Source organism: Ictalurus furcatus, chromosome 10 (assembly GCF_023375685.1).
Source record: "Ictalurus furcatus strain D&B chromosome 10, Billie_1.0, whole genome shotgun sequence".
Lineage (NCBI taxonomy): Eukaryota > Metazoa > Chordata > Actinopteri > Siluriformes > Ictaluridae > Ictalurus > Ictalurus furcatus.
This window is the reverse complement of record NC_071264.1, coordinates 423,487-444,783: the sequence shown is the minus strand read 5'-3', so window position 1 is coordinate 444,783 and position 21,297 is coordinate 423,487. Positions and strand designations below refer to the sequence as shown.

At 40.0% G+C, this 21,297-nt stretch overlaps 1 protein-coding gene across 3 annotated transcripts in view; it reads right to left on the bottom strand.

Annotated features, from left to right (window-relative positions):
* The window catches only part of LOC128614058 (uncharacterized), a 367,857-nt gene that overhangs the window by 266,029 nt on the left and 80,531 nt on the right, over positions 1 to 21,297 (bottom strand). The window contains exons 1-5 of one of the 3 annotated variants that reach the window (XM_053635332.1): positions 14,490 to 15,583; positions 11,627 to 11,773; positions 9,955 to 10,111; positions 5,221 to 5,389; positions 4,621 to 4,709 (exon numbers count right to left, since the gene is read on the bottom strand). In XM_053635332.1, coding sequence (XP_053491307.1) covers positions 4,621 to 4,709; positions 5,221 to 5,348 — 217 coding nt within the window. In that variant the 5' untranslated portion in view covers positions 5,349 to 5,389; positions 9,955 to 10,111; positions 11,627 to 11,773; positions 14,490 to 15,583. Of the gene's footprint in view, positions 1 to 4,620; positions 4,710 to 5,220; positions 5,390 to 9,954; positions 10,112 to 11,626; positions 12,852 to 14,489; positions 15,584 to 21,297 lie in introns of those variants that run through there. The other 2 variants (XM_053635334.1, XM_053635333.1) reach the window with 2 other exon arrangements.

The window sequence follows — 21,297 nt, the reverse complement described above, 5'->3', positions numbered from 1 at the left end:
ATTTTATTCTTATAGATTGAAATTAAAGTGCTTCAGCCAGGATAAAAAAATTATGAAAAATGCTCAGAGTTGCTGAAGAAAACAGAAAAAGTGTGAGCAATAACAAGAACACATGTTGCTGGGGCAGGGACATTGTTGGGGGTTGATGACACCCTATGACAGGCTCTAGAGGTTTCTAGCAAGAAATACAAGCTGGTCTACATTATCTGCCTTCAAAGATGCCCTTTTACATGTGACAATGTTGCCACCTGTACTAAAAACCCTCTCAGAGGGGGAGCTTGTGGCTTGAATACACAAGTAATGTTTTGCCAGTTGTCCTACTCTGGGGAAGTTCTTATGAGAGACACTAACAAACAAACTGACAGAGGCTCTACACTTAAGAGAAGGAACTAAAGAATGAAGTAACACGTGAGTTGCAGACAGTTTTAGTTACTGCGCAGCAGGAGCTCGGGTACATGCTTTAAGTAGTGAATGATTATTTACAAAAACTGTTTTCAGAATTGTAATGCTGTTCTCTCCAGGGAAGGGGTCACAATGTTAACTGATGTCTGCCCCAGAGACAATAACAGCACCGAGACCCTTCCCATAATGTCTAACCTGAAATCTTCCTGTATGCTGCAGACCGAGGGGTCCTGGTCCATGCCACCATGGAGGACATTTTAAGCTCATTGCTCAACTGATTTTGAGTTTCTTGAAGCATTTTGGTGTTCATTTGGAAGTATGCTTGGCTCTTTATCTTGTTGAAAGCCAAGTCTGAACCTCCTGGCAAAGGCAAGCTAAAGGTTCTGGGCTAAAATGTGATTGCTCCTCCCTCCCTCTCCCTCTCCCTCTCCCCCTCCCCCTCCCTCTCCCTCTGCTTCAGCGGTTCAACCCCAGATACCAGGCAAAAATTACTTCATGTATACAGAGATCCCCAAACTATACACCGAAACCAGACCTCATTTCAGAACATCTCAAAGAAAAAACATTTTATGCCTACATATTTATTATATATCTATTTTGTAATTGCTTTTTATATTATGTGACTGTTGTTTTTTATAATGCTCAAGTGTTTAAATAAAGGAGTTAAAAGTATTATTTATTTATACACAAAGTGGTATCGAGTATCGTGTATTTTTGCTGGTATCGACTACTAGATTTTTGGTATCGTGACATCCCTAGATTGGACATTCTATGTTTGAGTTATAACAACTTCCTTTTTCATGGTGAAACTTCTAAATTTGTGAGAGCGCCACGCCCATGGCGAGCAGCAAAAATTCAAAAGCTTCGCAATTTAGCATCGTCAATGCCTGTAGATGAGACTGACCGAACGTGATGCCGAACTGATGAAAGCTACAGGAGGAGTACGTTAAAGTACGAGGCCTGGAAATGGCAAAAAACGGAGGAAAAAATTAAGAGAAAAATCAAAATGCTGACTTCCTGTTGAGTTTAGGGTATGGGTTCAAGAGACCAGGGAGTCAGCCATTTTAAGTGTTGTCTCAACTGCAAAATCCTTCCAGTGCACTGGAACGTTTGCTCCCAAAATATCCCCAGAACGCACCACAAAAACCAGGGAGCATCGATACTCACTATGTTCCCTTACTGGAAATGACCTCATGTCTCTCAGCTAATGTCTCTCTCTAGTGTCTGGTTTAAAATGAGCTCAATCTGCAAATCCAAGGTGGCTGATGTGTCCATTGTTGCTGAATATTTGAATGGAGCTATACTGAGAGCTATTGTAAATGCACTGTAGCACTTGTCTGTCCTGCAGACTTCATAGTTGAAAATGTGAACTGCTTGCTCCCAAAACTTCTTTAGTGCAGATTAGGGCTGCACAATTAATGGAATATCGATCGCGATTACGATTTTGACTGCCCACGATTAAATGAACATGATCGACTGCGATATTGACATTTAAATTCCGTCCTCCGCTCACAGAAAACTCCACTGCAGATCAAATCAAGCGGCTCCTACACTACAGCCAATCACCATAGAGTGGCGCAGGGATGACGTCATTTTGTAGTGCCAAAACCCCGAAACGGAATTAGCATTTTAGCCCTCGAGTTGCTAGCTTCGCTTCGAGCTCCAGAGCGAGGGGAAATCATGAAATTAGCACGATGCTAAATAGCACTTCAGAGGTTGTCGGGGACATTAAACCTAAATCACGCTGAGTGGGAAAAAAACTTTGCAGATAAACTCGGGGCTCTACGGTGCAACCATTTCACTCGCGTTGTGACTGAAAAGTACTTTGTGCGACTGTGAATAAATATTTATTCACACCGGTGCAAGTGACCTGTTCGGAGTTGTATAATACAAACGGAATAAAAACTACAGGAAGTCCAAAATACATCTACACCGCGCAACAGTTACTTTCACACTGCTTTTCATCTCCTCAGTCCACTGTACAAGTGTGGAAATACTGCAAAGAAGCCATTATGATGAAGTGAGTAACTCTACATCATCTGCTTCTCTCAACTCTCCGATCTCACAACCGCCATCTTTTATTGATCCCGCAAAATGACCTGAACTTTCACCTGCTCGTGTAGACACAGCGGCTTCGGGCGGAGTAAATTAATAATAACGTTACAAGGTGGGTTTAATTCAAACTTCTTTATTAAATAATTCCTCACCAATCATAATCAAGAGTAGAACTGTTCAGTCTGTAAACATACAGTACACTGCAACTCTCCTTCACTAACTCTAGAAAAGTCAACTCCAGTTTCCATGTTTTGATTTATCCCCCCAAAACACAATATTATCAGCAGACATGGACACTGTACTGGGGAAACGATCTAAAACTGAAACAAAAATAAAACTACTAAAATGTAAAGACAGAAAATGTGCTTAGTTAAAATAAATCATTTAATATATATATATATATATATATATATATATATATATATTATAATACCTTCATAAAATATAAATAAAATGAGAAATGAAATAATGTTTAATTACTATGGGTTGCATTTAATATCAATTTGACCTTAACCTTAGATCACTATTTCCTTAGAAAGCTATTAGCCTTTTTCCTAATATGGATCATTTTTGTGTTAGTCTACTCTTAATTAGGACTCTTTATTGTTCAAGATATTTTAAAATAAATATTTTATGCTGTATATTTATCAATTAACCAACAGTATTTCTCATTGCTATTATTTTATTCAGTTAACAGTGACCATGAGCAGAGAGCTTACATTTAACTGTTTATGACAGACTTCCTGATTAAAGCTTAAATAAAAAAGATTGGTATCTGGATCTGTTTCAGCTGTAAATATCCTGATCGGAGCATCCCTAATGAACACCATTAAACTAAAGCGCTTTGCATCTGACGGGTAAATGAACTCACCCAATCACATCCTATATGAGATTATTCAGATATCTATACAATACACACAGAGCGGTTCGAGAACTGACTCCAGCCCAGAACCATGACAGTGGAAATGTCTAATAGTGCAGCTTTAAATATATTTAAGAGGAGCAGACTTCAAACAGGTTCACAGTTGTTTTGTGCATACAGTCTGTAAAATGAACTGAAAATATTAGATTTAGTTTATCAGAAGGTAAATTAATGTCATGGCTCACACGATGTTCCTAAATTCTGTCATAATTGACCAGCTCAAGTTCTCATGCCTACTTGTGTGTTATATTGTGGCATGAGAAAACTTAAATGTGAAAGTGCAATAAAAAACATGTCACTAAAATCAATTAATCATCATGATAAATAATGAACACCTATAACTTACACAATGTCTGGGGTAACTGTTCTGCTAGACCTGACCAGATTTTCTCATTGACTTCATGGCAATAAAGGGTACAATCAATACCCAGACACCTGAATATTCGAATAATATGCTCCTTCGACAGTGGGACAATCGAGAGCGTCCTGACCAGCTGTCTCACGGTGTAGTACGGGAACTGCATCGCCTCCAACCGCAAGACCCTAAAGCGAATTGTGAGGACAGCTGGAAAGATCATCGGGGCTCTCTACCCACCAGACACCTCCTTCAACTACCGGTGCATCCGCAAAGCCACCAGTATTGTGGACGACCCCTTTCACAGACTATTCACCCTCCTGCCATCTGGCAGAAGGTACAGGAGCGTCCGTGCCACCAGCAGCAGACTCTGCAACAGTTTCTTCCCTGAGACAGTCAGATTACAGTGCTCACCTGGGCTAGTCAAACACCTCACCCAGTAAGACTCATACCACTGCACACCGCACTAACCCAGTAAGACTTTACATAGCTGCATCAGTCACTTTATACTAGGGAACTATTTCTGCTGCCAGTATTGCTGCAGTACATGTGCTGCTACATTACACAGTAGCTTACAGTTACAGTCAATGTCCTGTGTAGCTACTGTCCTGTGTATTTGCTGTTTTGTGTTTTTATTGTGTTGCGCTCGTCTCACACAGAACAGTACGCAAGACTACATAAAGTGCAAATACACAACTGTGTTGCATCATGGTCCGGAAGGAAAATGTTAAATTAAATGAACTTCACTTAGTGTTGTGGTTTTAGCACATGGAGCCATTGCTTATTATAATAATGAACAGCTATGAGAGTAAAAGCACTGCAAACCCACATAAAAATTAAAGCATATTTCTAATTCTGGAAAAAAAAAAATGACATACTGCTGTACCTGCAGTGAAGATTTTCCCTGCACCCGAGACCACCACCACACGGCACTCTGAGTCTTCAGCAATCTGATTAAAGCATTCGATCATTTCACTGTAGGGAAAAAAGCACTAATGATGTTATTATGCAAAGTTGCCTATAACGGAGTATAAAGCCAACGCCTTATATAACAAAACAAAGACGTCCAATGCAACAAAGCAGAATTATACATGGGGGGAAATTAACACTTTTTTTTTTTTTTCCCTAAATGTCTTCCAAAAAAAGTTTTTTTTTTTCTTCATACTTTCATTTTTTCCCCCCAGATAGCCTTTAAGAACGCTTTTGACAAGAGAAGAACGTATTGAAATCATTCTCATGCCTGGATCAGGAAGCTGTGGCAAGGTTGCGATGGACTAACAGGAAACATGGTGAACACAGCAAACATACAACACAGTTTCCAAACTTATTAACAAATTCAAAAAGACTGCAAGTGTTGCAGACCAACCGAGAAGTGCACGTCCACTGACGAAGGCACAACCGACCTGGTACTGGCAAACAGTCCCTTATGTATGGAGACTTTTGGAAAACCCAGTAGTTATGTCCTTTATTTGATGGAAAAACATACCTCCAGTAGGCCTTGCTCATGGCGTTGTGTTTCTCTGGTCGGTGCAGCTCTACAGGAGTGATGTGATTGGCTGGGTGGGTGACTGACAGGGTGGTGAAGGGCGGAGTGGGGCCTCCTGAAGTCGACATGTCTCGAACAGCGTTCAGAGTAGGAAACCACAGGCTCCTGTCTGATAAACACCAGTCAACAGGTTAATATGATGACTATTTACGGAGATGAATAAAGGACACAAGACTATGGCCCCATACACAGTGATGGACAATTTACAGACAGAAAAGTGACTGAAACCTTTGTTTGGTGCTACAATGCATAAATCATCTTAGGCCTAGTGGGTTTATGTTAGGAGACATTAATGGAGCATTTCTGAAAGGAATCTCCAGTGTCAACACAGTAAAAGTCAGGGGTAAAGCTACAAGTTTTCAGATACAGCCAAGACATCAGCACAGAGGACATTTTTGTGGCCCTATCGGTAACATGACAAGCAGCACTTTTTCTTTGTTTTATATTAAAATAATAGTTTTTTTTTTTTTTTTTAAATAAAAAAACAAAACAAAACAAAAAAACACAATAGGTGAGGGAAGAACAGCTGTTACAAAATGCCAACAAGTGAGAGCGGGAATGTGTTTTCATTCTACAACATTAAATGCAACTATACACCGATCAGCTACAACAGTAAAACCACTGACAGGTGAAGTGAAGAACATTGATTATCTCATTACAACAGCACCAGTGAAGGGGTGGGGTATATCAGGCACCAAGCGAACGGTTGGGGAAAAATGGGCAAGTGTAAGGATCTAAGCAACTTCGATAAGGGCCAAACTGTGACATCTAGATAACTGGGTCTGAGCATTGCCAAAACGGCAGGTCTTGTACCTACCAAAAGTGGCCCATGAAAGGTCAACTGGTGAACTGATGACAGGGTCAAGGGCGCCCAAGGCTCACTGATGCGAGTGGGGAGCAAAAGCTAGCAGAGGCAGTGTGATGTTCTGGGCAATGTTCTGCTGGGAAACCTTGGGTCCTGGTTTTTGTGTGGATGTTAATATACTTTTACAAGTACCACTTACCAAACACTGTTGCAGACCATGTACACCTCTTCATGGCAACAAAATTCCCTAATGGCAGTGGTCTCCTTCAGCCGAATAATGTTCCCTGACACACTTCAAAAAATGGTTCAGGAATGGTTTGAGGAACATGACAGAGTTCAAGGAGTTGACTGCCACCAAATTCCCCAGATCTCAATATAATTGAGCATCTGTGGGATGTTCTGGACAAACAAGTCTGATCCACGGAGGCCCACCTTGCATCTTACAGGACTTAAAGGAACTATGGTCTTGGTGCCAGAAACCACAGCACACCTTCAGAGGTCTTGTGGCGTCCATGCCTCGACGAGTAAGAGCTGTTTTAGTGGCACAAGTAGGACCTGCACATTAGTCAGGTGGTTTTAATGTTATGGCTGATTTTTATTAATTTTTTTTAACAAGTTGTTAGTGCTGCCAAGCTGCTGTGTTGCAAGCGGAATAAAACACTTTGGGATGTGCTGTTAACTCCACGTTGAGCTGAAGAACATGCCACCCCATCAGTAAATATATTTTCCTAGAACAACTCTGTGGTGTTTTATTCATTTGATGATTTTGTGGTCAGTAAACCGTGTGTGTGTTGATTTTGATGTATGTTTTGGATCGTTGTCCTGCTGGAAGATCCAACCACAGCCCATTTGAATCTTTCTGGCAGAGGCAGTCAGGTTTTCATTTAATATCTGTTGATATTTGATAGAGTCCATGATGCCAGGAAGTGATGGACTTTTAACAGCTTGACCACACGGCATCGCTCTTATGCCAGTTGACTTTTGCAGATGAAGCTCTTCCATAACACTCCAGAGCGTATTTTACCACCTTAACATCACCTCTAATTAAAACTGTGATATCATCCGCATATGCGGATAATTTGGTGGGTTGTTGTCAGTTTAGAGTGTCGATTTTTAGACCTGTTAATTCTTTCCTAAGCTTATATAGCAGGGGTTAAATAATTATGCTGTAAAGTCGGCCCGACAGGGGGCAGCCCTGCCTGATACCCCTCTGAGCCTTCACAGCAGTACTTAAGCTACCGGCCACTTTTATCATAAATGTAGCTTCAGAGTATAATAGCCTTATCATTGAGATCAAATTTTCACCAAAACCAAAAGCCTTTAGGGTGTTAAAAAGAAAAACATGTTCGACCGGGTCAAAAGCTTTCTCCTGATCTAATGATAAAAACCCGATTTCAATCTTGTTGTCATACGCATGGTCATACAAGTCCCTTACTAGATGCAGATTCTCTGTAATAGATCTGTCTTATATACAGTATGATTGGTCTTTGTGTATGATTGTGTGCAGTACATCATTTGCTCTGTTTACCAAACATTTTGAAAAGATTTTCTCAGAACCGCGCTCTGTCCTCCCCACGCACGCACTCCCAGAGAGAGAGAGAGAGAGAGAGAGAGAGACACACACAGATCAAGAGACAGAAAGGCAGTCAGACAGAAAGAAAGTGAGAGAGAATAGAAAGTGAGAGAGAATGACAGACAGAAAGAAAGTGAGAGAGAATGACAGACAGAAAGTGAGAGACCGAAGATAGAGACGACAGTGAGACACACATACACAGAGAGTGAGACAAAGACCGATCAAGAGAGAGATGGAAAGACAATCAGACAGTCAGAAAGAGAAAGAAATAGAGAGAGAGAGAGACTTGTTTCTCTCAGGCTCTCATAGTGACTCAGGCCTCAGCTGGTGCTGTCGCTGGTGCTGAAATCAGTCACCAGCCTGCAGTTCACTGAATCTTCATTGCAGCATAAACATGATATGGGATGTTCAACAAGCGTATACTGTACATGTGTGATGGTCAGGTGTCCACAAACTTTTGGCCATATAGTGTGTTCTTGAAAAAAAAGGAAGCTAGGTTCTAATGTTCAGACTTGATGACAGAATTTTAATAGAGCTGTGATGGTTTAGCCCGAGACGGGACTGAGAACACTCAATCCACCCTCGCACAGAAAGTGACAGGGGGCAAAAAAAAAAAATTAAATAAAAATAAAATAAAAAAAAGACACTTCCAGCAGGGTTTACTGACTGTTTGGTAAACAGCTCCCCAGTGCAATACGTTACAATAATGCAGATACAATGAGGGCCTCAGAAACCATAAACTATTATGGGAATGGTCACTTAAAGCGTTCCCGTATTATGTACACACGCATAACAATAACAGGTGGTCATGGTAACGCATCACACAACCCCATCCTTGATTATCAGCTACTTTAGGAACGATAACATGTAAGAACAAGTGCATTTATATACGAGGGTGAATCAAAGAAATGAAAACCTTATAAAAACATTTGTTTTTTCTTTACAGACTTTTCTCAGCACTATAACTCTGTAACTCTGACTTTCCACCAGATCTCTTTCCTTTAGCACATATAAACACTTTGTACTCGATCAGCCTGACTCCCCTGGAGGTGTCCATCATGGAACATCCTGCCAGACCTGAACGTCAGCACGTCTCGGAGCCACGGACGGGAGAAAAGGAAAGACACATGACGGTGTGGAGAGAAGACAAAATGCTGAGTGACTCAGAGAGAGCCTCAGAGAGAGCCTCAGAGAGCGCCTCATCGATCCACTGATCACGTCATACCACTTATTATTATTATTACTGATGTGCCGAAGCTCGGTTTCCATTTTTAATCCCTTATAAGATTAGAGGAATAATCTGCTTATAATCACGTATACGATCTGATCATAATATACATCATGCATGTTATCGTTTTACACACACACACCCCTTCGTTGCCAGAGATCTAATTAAAGACTGAGATTGAACGTGTCCCTCCTTCTGATAGCGTAAAATTACACGTTACAGATTTGGAATTGCATTCTCGCTGTGATGTCTCACACTCTTTACTCTGAGAAGTGTGTGAGAAAGAGAGAGAGAGTATCAGAGAGAGAGAGAGAGAGAGAGAGAGAGAGAGAGAGAGAGAGACAGCAAATTTAATAATATTATTATCAATAATTTAAAAAACGGAGCAGATCCAATAGGGCTTCGCAGCAGCAGTGCTTTACCTCGAAGTGATTTGTAACACACACAGTGGAAATGGTGTAGCAAAAGTCATGCAACCATTGTGGGGGGAAAAAAAAGCGGGGGGGGACCTCTGATACTTTGTACCTGATGCATCATCTTTTATAATTGTGATTAATGGTCCATTAGAGAAGAAAAAAAAATCCATTCCGTTCTTTGATTACTTATTTGGCATACAGTGAATATTCACACTTTAAGGCCATGTGGAACAATTTCCAAAATGCATTTAAATGGGGTAAATTGTGTACACTGAACCGAGAGTACTAGACATGTTTGCTAAAAGCAATACAAAGGCTTTATTCACACTGCAGGAATTTTATATTGTGTGTTTAGATTTTTTCTTTTAGACAGACTGTTCAACTGCAAATTTGTTCTGGTGAATCACAGGCATTCAAAATCTTTCTGCAGAACTCTGTTGAAGATTCTGTACATCAGAGATTCATCTGAACTTCAACAAAACATTTCACATGTATAGAGTTTTGTCTACGTTCATCAAGTAATCACATTTATAAGATTATTTATTAATCCCGACAGCTCTACTGTGCACGTCTATTACACAACTATCAGTGCTGTTCTGCTGGATATCGGCTCATTTCTGGAGCAGAACAAACTAAAGTTCATTAGACGTACCTCTTGATCAATGCGGGTCATCACATGTTGGATTTCGGGTATTTCACTGCCTCTCGGTGTTGTACAACTGCAGGAGCCGTGGGAGGTGCTGATCAAGCCCTTCAAACAATGCCTTCTTTAATTCAGGTGACACAAGCCTGCACAACTCAAACACAACCTGTTGAAGAGAACCAAATTTAAAATAGTCAAGAGACAAATCTCCACCATTCTGAAGGCATAAAGTACGTATTCATGTGTAAGCAAACATGTGTTTTATCTATGGAAAATAAATGAACATTAGAACAGATTTACTTGTCTCTGACTGAACAAAGCAGGCCATATTAAACTGGGTTAAATATACAAATCCACACAGTTCACCAGTCCAATAGAATCTGTACAACACATTAGCAATACTTCTGCTCTGTTTAGACCCAGAAAATATAAAATACTTACTTTAGTATGAAATTTCTGTCGAGTGTCTACCATGGGGTCGGGATTTACGGTCTGTGAACACGTGCTGATTACACGTGCAGGAAAAGCAACCCACACGTGCAACCCTGACCGAGTGAGAACGACTCAAACGATTCAAGAAGAGGATTCTGAATCGGTTCATTTAAAGAATCATTACCAAAGCTGCTTATCCGATTTCAATGGTTTGATAACAACAGCCCGTCTTACAGAGTGCTGCAGGAATGAGTCGTGAAACCCAGAAACGAGTCAGCGTATTAGCACTTCCGTCAATGGGGTTTTGGGTTAAATGCCGAAAAATAAGGTCTGTGGTGAACACAAGCTCAAGATGTTTTTATGTTTATCTCGACACACAGCCTAGTGAGAGACTTTTTATTATTTTAAGGGACATTTCCTGAAGAAAATGTGAGTGGTGCTTGCTGTGGCAAAATTTGGATCGGGCGCCAATACTTTTGAGAGCTGCCCGTGAAGGGCGCCAATACTTTTGAGAGCCGACGCTAAGGGCACCAATAGTTTTGAGAGCCGGATGCGTAGGGCGCCAATACTTTTGAGAGGCGGAGATCTAAAAATAGTAGTGATACACAAGCTTGGTTGCAGTTGTGTTTATTAAGGAAAGCTACAAGGTTACAGATGTGAGGTTCTGACCTTTACGGTACAGTGAGGATGAGCAGAACATCTATACAGCATGGAACTGTGAATAGACTCAGTGTCTGTGGACTCATGTACACACAGTTTGGTGAGATTATGCTACAGGAACAGTCAAAATACACCATGGCCTTGAATGTTTTGGCCCTGTCGTAAACACTAAACAATCACAACTACTCTGTTGAGAGCGAGAAATGACCTCACAGAGTGGTGCGTGTTGACGTCCATTTTATATAGTTACTGTTTCTGATAGAAAATCGATCTCCCTCGCGCTCTCTCAATACTGCATTGTAACAGTGTGGGACAGAGACCCAAACAGCAAGGTGAAAATGATCTCTCTGCATAACATGCGTAAAAGTCGTTTAAACAGATTACACAGGGTCTCTTTTTCCTGCAAGGGGTATGTCAACTTCCGACCACAACTATATACCCACCCAGCTACCAACACGCACACATACACACACACGCGTGCGCACACTAATTCAGCCACTTAAAAACAGCAAGGACTTTTATAAACAATTAAAAATAGACTATAATATGAACATTTTAACAAATTAATAAATAGCGCAAAAAAACACACCAGTTAAAACACTGTAAATACCCTCCTTTATCAAAAGTCTGCTCTTGCGCCCACACTCTCGATCTGATGCCAGCTGGAGCCACCTCTTCATGGTCCCCTCGACCTCCATCTCTGCAGCTTTAGCCGTGAGGTTTCTATGAACTGCAGCTTTGGAATAAAGCAACACATATCGTAAGGTCATTATGAATCTTAAGCATTAATTACACTTATACCATGGTCAGTGTGAATACTGGATCCTGATTGGCTGGAAGGTGTGCATTATAACTGTTTATTATTATTAAAGTCCATGGGTGTTTTTTTTTTCCTCTGTTGTTTTTCTTTTGTCTCTGTAATTCACTCACAATCTGTATAAAGACCCTCTCAGCGGGGATATGACACTGATTATTAATCAATTTACACCTTGTTTTCCAGATTTTATAGTTAACGGTGCATATAACAAACCAGTAAAAGTATTTTACTTTTTTTTTTGGTTAAAAAAACAACAAAACATTGTCCTTATAAAAACCTTTCTAAAAAGCATCTAACTGCACATGCTCCACAAATCTAAGATATCATATAGACATGAATAATTAATTGTGGCAAAGAAGACTGGTCTGTTTTTAATGAGAAAAGGTAAAATCCCACCTAAGATGAGTTCACTGTGAAGAAAGGTATAAAAGGGGCTTGTGTGTGTTTGTATATTTTAGAGTTTCTGCAGAGTGAATCACTTTATTGTTTCAATAAAGTTTGATAATTTTTTGGCATCTACAAACCCTCTGTCTCTGAAGTTTTATTTTAACTTAGGCTGGAAAGATTGTTTCCATGACATTTTGAGGGCTGAAAAGTGCTTCTTCTAGCCAGAGACCCCTGTAATTGTAAGGATATATTCCACAACCCCCCTACAGGCCATGAGACAATAGTCATTCTAGTTAAAGGATATGAAACAGAGCAGCCTCATAGCATACACACATCACCTATTGATAATGTGAAAAGATCTCGGGAGAGGTTTCAGACAGCACTAGACTGCTCAGTGAGGCGATATAACAGCTGCACTGCTGCCACCTAGTGGATACTAATGTCCACCAACTCATTTAAAATGTCAATAAACTATCATTTGTATGTTTATAATTACATAAACTGTTCACATACTACTGAACATAAGTATTAGTACTTAGTGTGTATGTAGTCTACTATAACTGTACCATACATTTCTGTCCCAAAAAAAACATTGAGTACACTCCACTTTGCCCACTTTTTAGTCGATTTTAGGATTATGTTCTTAAAACAGCTTTGCCTTTCATTAATAATAATAATAATAATAATAATAATAATAATAATAATAATAAAAAAGCTTGTTTTTAAGCATGACACTTCCAAATTCACTCTGGTTAAATAATTACTTTAAATAGAAAACGTATTTTCCCTGTACTTTAGAGACATTGTACTGTTCGTGAAGAACAAACACGATCTCATGATGTAATTTAATTATTTACAGCCAAAGCCTCCAAGAAAATACATCCTAAAGAGGTGTGTGTTGCCAACAGAGAAGAAGCGCTACGATCGTCCAAACAAAAGTGAACTGAAAAAAACAGATCGTGTTGGAAGGTAAGTTTTTTGGACAAACGCCACCAATATGCTCATGTCTGTAAGTGTTTTGACCATATATTGGTCATATCTTTAAAAAGTCCTTTTCCTCTCACTCAGGTATTTCTTCTACCAGAAGGAGTGGGGGAGGTTTCATTTCCCTGGAGAGAAACGTAAAAAGCTACACTTGTCCCCCCAGGTACCGTTACTCTTTTTGTTTCTTAGAGTATCATGTGACTAATACACTTGTTTTTTCAATCTTCACGAAAAATTTGCATACTAGCCTCCGCCTGCAAGTTACATCCAGATGATTCATATTTGTATGAAGGAATTATTTTTTTTTTAAATCGCATGCATTTTTATAAAAATGACGTTTTGTGTGTGTAATTTAATTATTTACAGCCAAAGCCTCTGAGAAAATACGTCCCAAACACGTATGTGGTGCCGACAGAGAAGAAGTGCTATGATTTAACATGGGAAATCCGACATGACTTGACAAACGGCATCATTCCTGCAAAAATAACCTACATGAAACATGACATAAGCAAATGACTTTAACGTCCATGTCACATGAATTTTTAAGATTTTTATCTAATAATGCAGGTAGGCTGCACGATTATGGCCAAAATGATAATCACGATTATTTTGATCAATATTGAGATCTCGATTATTCATTGATTTTAGGGACAACATATTTTTATTGCACTTTCACATTTAAATGAACAGACCGCTGCTTTCACCTCCATGTTGTGCTACATTCCTGATCATTTACAAATCTTTAACAGTGTTTACAGGAGGAGAGACGCAAGACAATTTCTTTTAGGAGCACTTGTGCTCCTAATTACAAGAATTTAGGAGCACAGTTGAAGTTTAGGTTTTTTTTTTTGTTTTTCAAACATTTTTTCTTTCTTTTTTTTATTTTAGAGATGGTAACATTAATGTGGTAAATATAAGCAGGCATGAGAAAACTTGAGCTGGTCAATTATGACAGAATTTAGGAACATAGTGTGAGCCATGACACATTAATTTACCTTCTGATAAACTAAATCTAATATTTTCAGTTCATTTTACAGACTGTATGCACAAAACAACCGTTAACCTGTTTACCTCGTAAACAAATACAATAAACCTCAGTGTTCAGTGTTTGAAGTCTGCTCCTCTTAAATATATTTAAAGCTACACTATTAGACATTTCCACTGTCATGGTTCTGGGCTGGAGTCAGTTCTCGAACCGCTCTGTGTGTATTGTGTAGATATCTGAATAATCTCATATAGGATGTGATTGGGTGAGTTCATTTACCCGTCAGATGCAGAGCGCTTTAGTTTAATGGTGTTCATTACGGATGCTCCGATCAGGATTTTTACAGCCGATACTGGTCCAGATACCAATCTTTTCTTGTTTAAGCTTTAAATCAGGAGGTCATAAACAGTTAAATGTTATCTCTCTGCTCATGGTCACTGTTAACTGAATTAAAATAATAGTAATGATACTGTTGGTTAATTGATAAATAAACAGCATAAAATATTTATTTTTAAATATCTTAAACAATAAAGAGTCCTAATTAAAAGTAGACTAACACAAGCATGATCCATATTAGGAAAAAGGCTAACAGCTTTCTAAGGAAATAGCGAACCAAGATTAATGTCAAACAGGATAGCTCAACACACACACACACACACTTTTATTTCACATTATTTAAAAGGAATTTAAGTGTTATTTACCATAATTATGAACACAAGTTGTTGAGTTGACAATCATTTTAAAATTCCGTTGCTCCATTTAGATTTTCTCCAGTAGAATACAGCCTTTTAAACCAGGAAAAGTTACTAATTTTAAGTCGTATAACATTCGTAATAACTAAAAAAATGGTGTAATTACCAGTCTTTCCTCCCCACAAGGGAGTTTTAGGAAACTATCAGCTTTTAAAGGTCTGTAGGTTACTGTATTTGTCTGTGTTTGAGAGCCATCTGGAGGACAGATGCCATTTTGAATTGAAACTCATGCCATCTTCTAATTGTCAAAGAGGAAAATGTAGCGCCGATGTTCATCTCACTACCCAAACTGAACTAGTATTCTTCCACTGAAAATAGTACCGTGTCTTATGTTGAAAATTTTTATTGAACTTTTATTTGACTTTTGTTTTTTAAATATCAGTCCATATAATATGAAATAATATATATAATTTACATTTTAAAATAAACGTGTGCGCGGGTTGATACAGCGCGAGGGAGGTTTTTTCAAACTGCGCTTTCCTCAGGAGTATACAGTCACAGTAAGGATGTTTAAGCAAAATTTGATATTTATTTTTATAGTTCTGTTTAGAATTGTGTTCTTGTTTTTAAACTAATGCTAGTTAAATCGTTTGTAATAAGTAACGAGCAAATGCCAGCCGGTTTTAGTCAGATAATTAGCCTTACCTAAATTATAATAATCGAATTGTTCAACAAGTTTTGTACATGAAAAAAGAATTAAAAGTGCTTTGAGTATGGAAATTCTATGAATTACATTAAAAAAAACCCTTTTGGTCGTAAATGCCTCGTTTTTTTGCCCCCCACCATGCTTAGCATGACGGTTCCACATAATGGTTTTTTTTTGTCTTAAGACACAAAATTTGTATTCAATCTTCTTAATGTATTCCCAAGACGAGCTTAACTCTTCTTTATGCAAAAAAAAACTATTTAATCGACACTTCTTCATTTAAAAACAATGTTTTTGTTAACAAGAAAAAGCGCTAACCGTCACTGCACGAGGCAGTCAGCGCTGTGTGGTGCGTGCTTATGTTTGACCTTCACAAATTGGGACAAGTTTGCATTCATTGTTGTTATTTTAGTGTATATATATTCATAGATATACTTTTGTGTTCACTTATAGTTTTGTGGGAAAAAAAAATTAACTGGACCATGTCCGGACGTCGGTCCAGATCCAGATCCCGTGCGCAAGGACCGCCTCCGCAAGAACCACCTGCGCAGGACCCGATCAAGCAACTCCTCAATAACGCCACTGTTTTGTTAGGGTAACGTCTGAACTTATTCACTCTTATTCTCTGTCTCTCTCTGCGCGTTCATTGCGCACCTGTTTGACTGACTGCATTTAACGTGCAGCGCAGCACAAACAGTAAGACAACTAACTCAAGCACGCTTAGCTGCGCTGAATGCTCCAGCAGATCCAGCAGCTGGCCAAGATTAGAGCGGAGGGAGCCAAAGTGACTCTTGAGCAGAATGTACTACACTGAAATACTTCAAGCTGCTTTCACACCTTACCAGCCCCTGCCCCGGTCAGAGTAACTCTTCTGCACTGTAGCTTTGTAGATAGAAGTTGTTTTAGTTTGAGATGGCGTCGTAACCCTCAGGTTCGAGTTTAAAGCAGAAGAAGCGTTACAGGAACTTGTCATTAATCTCTCACTAGCTGCGTTTACATGGACAACAATAATCCACTCTTGATCCGATTAAGACCAGACTCTAATTAAGAAACTACCATGTAAACAGCAATTTTTTACCTTAGTCTAATTAAGGTCATAATCGAAGTAAGCACTAATCTAATTAAGACAGGTGGAGTACTCCTGTTTTAGTCGCATTATGGACGTGTATTACACACATGTAAACACCTTAATCACACTATGAACGTCGTGTGTGAGTTTTCACCGCATTTTGCGACAGGACACGATCACACACGGCAGTTTTACGGCGAACAAGAGAGCTCGGCTGTGTCCCAAATCGCATACTTTCCTACTACAGGCCTGTAGTGGGGAAAAATACATGTATCTCGGCTACTATATAGACGGTAACTACGCGATTTGGGACGCAGCCCACGGCTTCAAGCAGTTGTGTATTAGCATGTATGGCATGACAAATAATTAACTGCACTTAAAGCGTTCGTAAAAAAATTAAATAAAAACATGCAAAACTGTATACGGTTCCATGACGAAGAGGAACTGCATGTTGATACGTGAAATTCTGGAGTGACGTTGGACGGCGTGGCGCGGTGACGTAATGACGCGTGCTGTTAATCTAATTATGTTCTAAAACATGTAAAACAGGAACATGAAAGGAATATTCTAAAAGCGACGCATGTAAACACCTTAATCACATTATTATCTTACTCAGAGTAAGGTCAATAATTAGATTACTGCTGTCCATGTAGTCACTGTGACCCGAAAGCTGCTTGTTGGATGTTTAATGTAGGATTAGAAAGTTCAGCTGGTTTATCTCCTCTCAGGTGTGTGTAAAAGAGAACCTGGCTGTGTCCTTGCAGTGTGTGATTTCTATTTCGTCTGTGTCTTTTCAGAACGAGGTGGAAGACGTCACCAAAAGCTTTGTGATGAGCTGAATTTTTTTTTTGTTAAATAAAAAGTTTCCTTAAACAACCAACACCTGCCTGACTGTACGAGTATTTACATGAACCAGCCGCAGAAAATTATGCAAATTAATAAACAGTGTGTGATTTCTATTTCGTCTGTGTGTTTTCAGATGAAGGACGTGGAAGACGTCACCAAGTTGTGTGATGAGCTTATGACACATTAAAATCCTGTTAGTGCGCACACCGACAGACAGACAGACAGACACACACACACACACAGAAGCCACTGCTTTTTTTTATTTGTGCACTGAAAGTGAAAGAGGCGGAACAGACACCTCGGTGATATTGACGATAAAGACAGGGTTAGATGGAAGATTCTCCAACTCAATGGAGCTGCTCAGAACCCCGACAGGGCTCACTGACTGATTCTGAATATCCACATTCACCCTGAGAGAGAGACACACACATAGTGAGTGAGAGAGACACAGAGAGAGAGACCTGTAACAGAACAGCACTAATGTACAGAACATCATCTAAACATCACACTGTCTAGGGGATGTGGTCACATGACTACTCTCACTTAAAATGTAACTATGACTCATCTGATGATGCTCGCTGCAGTGTGTGTGTGTGTGTGTGTGTGTGTGTGTGTGTGTGTGTGTGTGTGTACCGTGTATATCTGAGGTGTGAGATACACTACCCCCCTGCCCAAGTCTCCACCTCTCCAGCGGGTTAAACGTTGAGATGGAGAGGAAGTCTCTGCTGCGCGAGGAGGAGAGACAGAGAGACCTCTGGGAGAACGCCAGAACCTCTCATTGACGAGCAGTAGAACTCTACATAGGCCCTGATACACACAGACCCACAATACATGTTTATAGAAAATCACAATTAAACACACACACACACACACACACACACACACACACACACACACACACCTGGAGCTGTCAAAGGAGATGGATTTGACTTAACCACAGTGTCTGAAGAGAGACTGGAGCTGTTTATAGTAAAGGAATGCAAATGGAGGGAGATTACACACCTGAGAGAGAGAGAGGGAGGGAGAGAGAGAAATATTATTATTATTATTATTATTATTATTATTATTATTATTAATCCCCTAGTTAAATGGAAGCTGACTGAATACCACTACGGTGGTCCTGGGGTCGTTTCCATAGCGTTCCTTGGAGGCGAGCTCCTCGTCCACAGTTCCCTGGAGGAAGCAGTTCGGATAAAATGCGCCTGCAATCGCCACCTGAACAACGGAGACATCACTGATACTTAATAATTATTATTATTTATTTTCTGCAGGAGTAAGTTACACTTCTTGGACTTTGTCGTCATGGTGAAAATTTTATACCCTGCATTTGCAATTTTACTTTGGATGCTTGTGCTTCTAAGGCTGCGAATTATGACTAACATTTATATTTACTGTATATCAGGGGTGCCCACACTTTTTTGACTTGCGAGCTACTTTTAACATGACCAGTCAAAGAGATCTACCTACACTAAAAATGCGAAACATATTTATATATACACTGCGTATACTTATATATATATATATATATATATATATATATATGTGTGTGTGTATAATATATGTTCATGTACCTTGCATAACTGAATGAACCCTTATGGGACGATACAATTCAGTACATTTTTGGTCATTACCTTACTCTGATGACGTGCACTGAGTAGAATCAGCCAGGGTTGCATAGTCCGGACAGTAGCTGCTGGTAGCCAGCCTCAAGCAGGCCTCCAAATGATGATCAGTCATTGTGGAACGGTATTTGGACTTAATGATCTTCATGAGGGAAAAGGCTGACTCACATAAATAAGTAGAGCCAAATAATGCAGTCAAGGAGGTGGCACATTTCCTCATGTTTGGGTACTTTTCCCCTGTGAGTAAGTTCCAAAACTGTCCATGAGCCCTGGACTTCAGCTGAATGTCAGTCTGTAGTTTCAAAATCTCATCCTCCACTTCAGACGAGTTCAGGTGAAACAGCGCTGCAATTTTCGATGCGAGTGAATCAACCTCAACACTGTCCCTAAACGGGTAGCACATGAATGTGGCGAATGGCTCCAGTAAAGCAAAGTTTTGAAAGCGTCTGTCAAACTCTGACCGACAGCTGTCAATCTGCTCAGTGTAGCGTGCAATGTTAAACTGCGCACAAGCCTTCCGCTGCGTCTCCAGCTCTGACGCGAGGTTTTGGAAGTTCCCAAAAACATGGCGCTGCAGCTTTGAGAACAGAAGTTGCATTTTCCGTTTAAAGGCATTAACTGCCTTTAATTTTTGTCTTTTCCTTGCAGCTCCAAATTAAGTTGGTCAGATCGGTTAAAAATGCTCGGTTAAAAAAAGTCCAGCAACCACTGATCATCATTGAGTTGGGTGTATTCTGCATGTTTAACAGCAAAAAGAAACTCGCTTATCTCCGGACAGAGCTCTCGAAATCTCTGCAGGAATTTACTCCTACTAAGCCATCTCACGTCAGTGTGTAGCAGGAGCTGATTGGTCGCAGTGTGCCTTCTCCAGATGTGCATGGAACAGCCGTCTTTGAAGTGATCTAGCACGTATAGAACAGGCGATCTTTGTTGCCACATCCATGATCTCTTTCATGTTTAGCATTCTTGCGCATAAGGCTTGTTGGTGTATTATGCAGTGGTAGTTAAGGAAGTCAGGGAAAGCATCGTCTTCCCTGCACTTGGCAATGAATCCATTTGCGCTGCTCAACCATTGACTGATATCAATTTGCACACTGGGAGCTGGGTTTTGTCAATGAAGTCTTTAAAAGACTGAAAAATGTCCTCTCCCCGCGATTTCTCTCGCTAGCCTTTAGCACTGGCGCGCTTGATCGCACACGCGTGGTGAGAGAAAAGACGAGATCTCAGACTGGCTGCCCTGTACATCAACTAACATCTTTTTTTTTAATGGCGATCTACCCGCACTTCCTTCGCGATCAACCGGTCGATCGCGATTGGGCACCGCTGCTGTATATATTTTGACCTGAAGAAAAAAGCCTCTTTATACACATATGCTGTTAAACTACACCTGTTCTACTCGTGTGTGTGTGTGTGTGTGTTTGTGTTACCTGCACTATGAATTTCTGTGTGTGCACGCTGGTGTAGTCAGAGGGAGAAGTTTCGCTGATGTGCATGTTGAATTGTGACGCTCGATTCTTCAGATCCTCAAACAACTCGGCCACCTGTAACACACACACACCAGAAATGATAGTTAGGGATCTGTGTCAAGAAGTGTGTGTATAGATGTGTGCGAGTTAGTGAGTGAGAGAGAGTCGTAACCTCTCGTATCCGTTTGATCTGAATGCAGTTCTCTTTGCCCCACTCCAGCTCATCCTAAAAAAAACACACACACACACACACACAACCAGTACCACTTCATTTATTTCTATAATCCAACACGTTATAATTCAACATAACGGTCACGTTCTCCTGCCTCCCATACACCGTGTACCTATTTAATCTATTTCCTTATTTGGTCAGTGCTTCCTGTTCTTATTATGATGTCCTCTCTCTGACTGGTTCCTATTTCTTAAATTGTGCACTCTATCTGTACACTACACACTTGACCATCTAACACCTGGATATTTGAAGAGCATACAAACAAACAAACAAACAAACAGACAAACAGACAAAACACACACACACACACACACACACACACACACACACAACCTGCGTGAAGTTGCCCCCCCACCAACACAAAACATCGGCAGAATAGTTTGTGCTGGTTTGTGCTGTAAAAATTTTCGTTTGTGCTGCTTCAGTTCTGGAGATATTAAAAGAATATTTATAG